This window comes from Astyanax mexicanus, chromosome 3 (assembly GCF_023375975.1).
Source record: "Astyanax mexicanus isolate ESR-SI-001 chromosome 3, AstMex3_surface, whole genome shotgun sequence".
Classification (NCBI taxonomy): domain Eukaryota; kingdom Metazoa; phylum Chordata; class Actinopteri; order Characiformes; family Acestrorhamphidae; genus Astyanax; species Astyanax mexicanus.
In genome coordinates, this window is record NC_064410.1 from 46,936,305 (window position 1) to 46,942,305 (window position 6,001).

At 36.8% G+C, this 6,001-nt stretch overlaps 1 protein-coding gene across 2 annotated transcripts; it reads left to right on the top strand.

Annotated features, from left to right (window-relative positions):
- The first annotated feature begins 3,029 nt into the window (after positions 1 to 3,029).
- ndufs5 (NADH:ubiquinone oxidoreductase subunit S5) lies at positions 3,030 to 5,752 on the top strand. 2 transcript variants are annotated; one of them, XM_007258832.4, is made up of 3 exons: positions 3,030 to 3,139; positions 5,162 to 5,381; positions 5,502 to 5,752. In XM_007258832.4, the coding sequence occupies exons 2-3, from the start codon at positions 5,166 to 5,168 to the stop codon at positions 5,598 to 5,600; spliced, it is 315 nt and encodes a 104-aa protein (XP_007258894.1). In that variant the 5' UTR covers positions 3,030 to 3,139; positions 5,162 to 5,165; the 3' UTR covers positions 5,601 to 5,752. The 2 variants fall into 2 exon arrangements, with proteins under 2 accessions (XP_007258894.1, XP_007258896.1); XM_007258834.4 differs by having other exon boundaries at positions 3,077 to 3,098.
- Positions 5,753 to 6,001: the final 249 nt, after the last annotated feature.

Genomic DNA, 6,001 nt, shown 5'->3' on the forward strand with positions numbered 1-6,001 from the left:
TATAATTACTGGACATTAGAAGGTACATTAAAAGCTGAGCCAATCAATAATTTATTCTTAATGTGAGACAGTATAAACATAATACATACAACTGTAAATAATAATAAAAAAATGTCAAAATGGCTAAATGAATACGGCATGTGTTATCAATTATTTCAGTGTAATTGGATAGGATCATTTATATGTGTGGCAAAAATATCAGTAGGTATATTGTATATACAATAAAACATTAAAAAGTTATACATTCTGTTTGGGAAATTAACCCCCAGTTTACATTAGGGATAAGGTGTTGATATCCACTATATTAAACCAGCTGTCCTTTGCTCATGCTCAATAAAATCATTTATAAATCACAATAAACAACAGTTTTGAAATTATTGAAATTCAGCTAATTATATTTTTCCATTGTTGTCTACGGTCTTAATTTATAGACTATTTTGGAAATAATATGCCAAATTAAGAAGAAAACATATGATCTAATAAAAAGATTATGGGACAGTTTCCAAAGACAGAAATTAGGTTTAGTCCTAGACTATGTATTTCTTTCAGTGGTAAATGCTGAATTGTCTAGGCTTAATCTTTGTCTGGGAAACTGCCGTATATATTCCGTAACATAAATATAATTTAATATACTGTTAGCTCTTTTTTCTTATTGCATTAACAGCGTGTAAAACCATATTTGACTATAATGATATTAAAATATGTGAGAAAAGTTTAGTTCTCTGATGTGAAATAATCTTAGTCATGTTAGTCTAATAATCTAGGATTGAATTTGAACTCCAGTTGTCTGGTTTCCTGTAGAGTAGACAACAGAACAAAGCAGAACACTCTGGCATCTACTTTATTAAATGTGAGACACATAATCAGAGATATCAAACTCATTAATCTCCTTCCACAGAATAAACATGGCTGTGCTGCCAGTCTAAATACAGGCCACAGACAGAGCTCCTGAAGCTTTGTGTTTATCCACAGTGCCCTCTACAGTTACAACACATAACACTGGCGGCCGCGCTCCAATCTGTGTACTTATGCATTCATGTAGGGTGCCTAGCTAGAGCACTAGTGTACAGACATCTGACTGCCATTTCTAGTGTGTAACTCAGCACTTGGAATTACAGGGGCTCAGGTTTGGAATTTTTGGAATGGTCTTTTTTTTTTGCAGATACAAATTCTAACACCCCGTTCAGTGTGATGAAGCTGGTTTAGCAGTTTATCTCTCGATGAACACTGGGTAGACTTTAATTTTGACGGTTTAACTGGTGCATGGGGTGCCCTTTAAGTGCCTCAATTGATGGGAAACACAAAATGCATTTAAAAGTCACCAATTAGTAGAACTAAGTTTTTACGGAGTCCCTACAGTGACATCATATTAAAAAGAAAAAAATAATGCGTGGCCCTGACATATTAGGGCGTGGGAACGAGATCCTAAGGTGTGGCCACGGCTTATTAAGGCATGGCCACAGGATCTTAATGCATGGCCAAGACTTATTTAGGCATGGGAAAGAGATCCTAATCCGAGGCCATGATTTAATAAGACGAGGAAATTAGACCCTAAATTGTGGATAACCTTTGAAAAAAAAAAAATGGAGAGTGAATTGGTTTATTTTTATTTTTATCTTGGAATTAATTATGGTGATATTTTGGAGTCTCTTGCAGTGAAACATGGCATAATTCTAGATAAAAGACACTTAATTCACATATTAAAAGCTGACGGGTTCAGATCCAGAGAAACAAAAGGACCTTGTGGCCATGTGCTAATGACTTCGATTTAATCAACCTGTTCCCACACCTTAATATGTTGTGGCCACACCCTAATTTTCTCATTCCCACGCCTTTATTATATCGTTCCCATGCATTAGGTTCTCGTTCCCTTGCCTAAATTATAAGTCGTGGCCACGCCTTAGGATCTCATTCCCACACCTTAATAAGTCATGGCCACTTTTTTTTTTACATAATGTTACTATAGGGGCTCCATACTAAGTGTCTTTGCATTATGATGTAAAACTAAATTACAATATTACATTATTATTCTATAGTATATTATTCTATTGTATAGTAGTTAACAGCACCCCTAAGAGCTGCTTGCTTTGTTAGCTGCGAAATAAAAATACCTTGTGGCTACGATTTAATCAACTCATTCCCACGTCTTAATAAGGCACTTAATAAGTGATGACCGTGCCTTAATTATCTCGTTCCCACGCCTTAATTATCTCTTTCCCATGCATTAGGATCTCGTTCCCACATATTATGTTTTCGTTCCTATACCTTTAATTTATTATTTTAACCCTTTCAGACTTATTATCAAACAGATTATCTCAAGTGATGAAAAAAAAAATTAAGAATGCTGTTTTCTGTCTGTAATGCACAGAAAAGACGACTATTCTAATATAAAATGTTAATAGAATATTCTAATATAAAATGCATATAGCAAATTCAATTAACTAAAATATTAAATCGTTTTTTATATATTTATAAATTATATTGACCTTTATTTTGTAAACCATCCCTTAACAGTAAAGAACATGATTAAAAAGTGTTCTAAATTACATTAAATATGTAAAAACTGAGCTGTTACTTTGCTCTTGTACAATGGTTTTAGTACTACTGTTTTGCAGTGCAGTTGATGTGGGGCCAAGCTACTGTTTCATTGGTTTATAAACTTGTTCATTGGCTGGTTCATGGTCTATTCTGATAAACAACAGTTCTCGAATAGTGTTAAACATTTTTAAGTGAGTGATGCAGGGTCTGAAAGGGGTAAAGTAGGTTGTCTAGTAGTGTAGAGAGCAAACATATTTACATGTGCCCACTGACCATCATTATATTTTAATTGAATATCAAATAAAAAATGTGCAATTAATGCCATATTGTTGCTGTATTGTTGTGTATGTTTTAACATTAATCATTCATTTCATAAATTAATTAATGGCAATAAAATAATTTAAGCAAAAAAGAATAATAATCTGAAGATAAATCTGGCGAGCCCCTCTTTATCCTAAGGGCCCAACACTAGACAGGCACTAGACAATTGGAACACAGCCAGTGACGTCAGGCCGAGTTTTGCAGCAGTGTCGCAGATCTCGCTGTGCTGCCTGTGGACGGTAAGCGGTCAGTGGCTTTGGGAAGGTTAAAGAACAGCGGGGTGAGAATTCAGCATTTATACACAAAAACTAACCTCTGTCTGTGATTCTGTAGGAGCTGTAGCACTTTAGTATACCTGTATCGGTTTATATACGCAGCGATAAACATGTTTTTTAGCGGAGGAATCGTAATAAAGCAGGAATTAGCATCAGAGAGCTAGCTAATGCTAACTGTGTGGCTAATGCTGTAGCGGTAGCTTCATAATACCGAGCCCAGAGTGTGAGAATTAACTAACAGATTAAGGTGGAGGAGAACAGCTTCGGTAATATGGCTGTTTAATCTAATTAACCGTTCCACTTTAAACTGTACAGCTGTTGTATTCAGACACAGTAACATTTTACCACATTTAAGGTGGAACGGACAGTTTCTTTATAAAGGTAGTGCTAACTTCAGCTCTGTTAATGTAACTTTAGGTTAGTTAGCTAGAGCAGCGTTTCTCAACCTTTTTTCTATCACGACACCCTTTAAATATATGCGAGATGTCAAGGCACCCCAGTTTACCGGGGGGGGGGGGGGGCGGGGGTGGGTTGCTGGCGCGGGTTGCTGGCGCAGTACTTCAGGTGAGAACGAGGGGTGTTGCTGGCGGAATATGAAACGAGTGAAATACTCTGCTACACTCACTGCTGACCTACCACTGGATGAAGAAGTTAATGGCTCTGATTCAGAGTTATCTGAATCTGCAATCTTCTTTTTAAAAAACGTTCCATGCTAGCCTGAGTGCTTCACACAACTCTCGCAGTGCATCGCGTGGGGGACAAAAAATTTACAGTGTGTCCCAACTTGGGCTGCATCCTTCAGAGGCTGTATTCGAAGACAGATTGCGTCACAGTTGCGCAGTAATACACCGCCTCTGTGGGTCGCATCCTTCAGAGTATGCTGCCTGTGAATTGGGACACACCCCGACACGAGCTGACTCTGGAAAGGAAATATGCACGTGAGGCGCAATATTTTGACGGCACCCCCGATGAAGCCAGACGGCACCCCAGGGTGCCGCGGCACCCTGGTTGAGAAACTGAGCTAGAGAACTGACTTGTTTATTAGCAGACAATCCGGTGTGCTGGTATAAATATATAAAGATCATACAGAATTAGGTTCAGGACTCCATAACAATGTTTTCCTATGTTATTTAATAATTAAGTTACGACAACGTAAAGGAAAATATTAATCAGTCTCAATAAACAAACTTTTATAAACAATTATTGATTAAAAACAGCAAGAAAAATTGGTGTTCTTAAAAAAGATTCTATTAAATAAACAAATAAAGCAATAAATACAGAACAAGTCATAAGTCAGGTAGAAGAATAGATACTAGGGTTTAAAAGTTAAAGTATCAGCACAAGCGTTTTACTTAAGTAAAAGTGCAAAAGGGCTGGTTTTAAAACTAGTTAAAGTATAAGAATAAAAGTTTAATAAATGGGAAAAAATGACCTAAAGGACAAAAGCTTAGGCCGCCCTCTGGGCCTTTAGTGCATATAAAGGTAGCAAACCACATTTTTGTTATACTGTTATATTAAAATTACGATGTTTAAAAATTTGGGATGCACTAGTCAGCTTGTTTTAAATGTATATGTGTCCATTGAAAATGCAAATATATTAAAGAAGCTTATTTGGGACATTTCACTCGAGTTCTCTTTAGTCTCTGCATGGATCATCGTCATACTAGGCTACATACGTCTGCTATGTTAATGTATAAACCATTGTCAGAATTGTATATGTTTATACTTCTTAACCAACCACAGTCAATTTTTTTGTGTTACAATTACAAAGAATGTTATAGGGCACATTCACACATGCTGGATGTTATTTTCAGGAAATTCAACTTAAATGTCTTGACATGTAAAAATGGAATTAAACATAAGGATGTTTTTTTGTAATCATTTTACTGAGAGGGAAATGTAAACGTTATCAGTGGTTCAAAAATAAAATTCCGTTTTGGCAAATTTTTATAGTTGTTGATGTTGATTATGTTGATTAAGTGTTGCAGCCCTACTTCTTACTGATTTTATGCGTGCATCTTCCACAGAACTATGCCTTTCATTGATCTCCAGTCGAAGTTGGGCTTCGACGTGGACCGCTGGATGCTGATCCAGAGTGGAAAGCAGCCTCTTAGTCGACCTGCACGCTGCCATGCCTTTGAGAAGGAATATATAGAGTGCGCACATGGCATTGGCCAAACCAGGGCTTTAAGGGAATGCAAGGTGGAGATGGAAGATTTCTATGAATGCGTGCATCGGGACAAGACGGTAAATAAATGTTAAGATAAATTCCTCCAGGCTGAATGTTGTTCCTAATTCTCAAATACTGTTGTGTCAGTCCTCTGTAGATGGCAGCACAGTTTTTAACATTGCTGTGTTGTTTCACAGTTCCGGCGCTTGCAAGCGATCAAGCAGCAGAGAGACAAGTTGATCAAAGAGAACGCCTACACGCCCCCCCCACATCACACTGGCCATACAGAAGCTTAGGCATGAACCCGGTAAAGAGAGTGGAGATCTCACTCAGTCCTTTGCCAGCCACACTGCAACATCATCAGTGTGCTCAGTTTCTTGTGTATTATAATGATTATTGTTTATCAGTTTCCTTTGAATTTAAATAAATAAATACTATTGATCACTAAGATTTTCCTTTTATTTTCTTTTATCATGTGAGGTGTGGGTTAAAAAGTTATGGTTACACGAGTGTTCTGTAGGTTTTTATACACAGTATCAATATACACTGCCTGGCCAAAAAAAAAAAAAGGTCACACATTTTAATATTTCATTGGATGCCTTTAGCTTTGATTGCGGCATGCATTCACTCTGGCATTTTTTGGTAATCTTTTGCAAAGTCACAGGATTTATTTAAATCCAGCGTTGCATTAATTGTT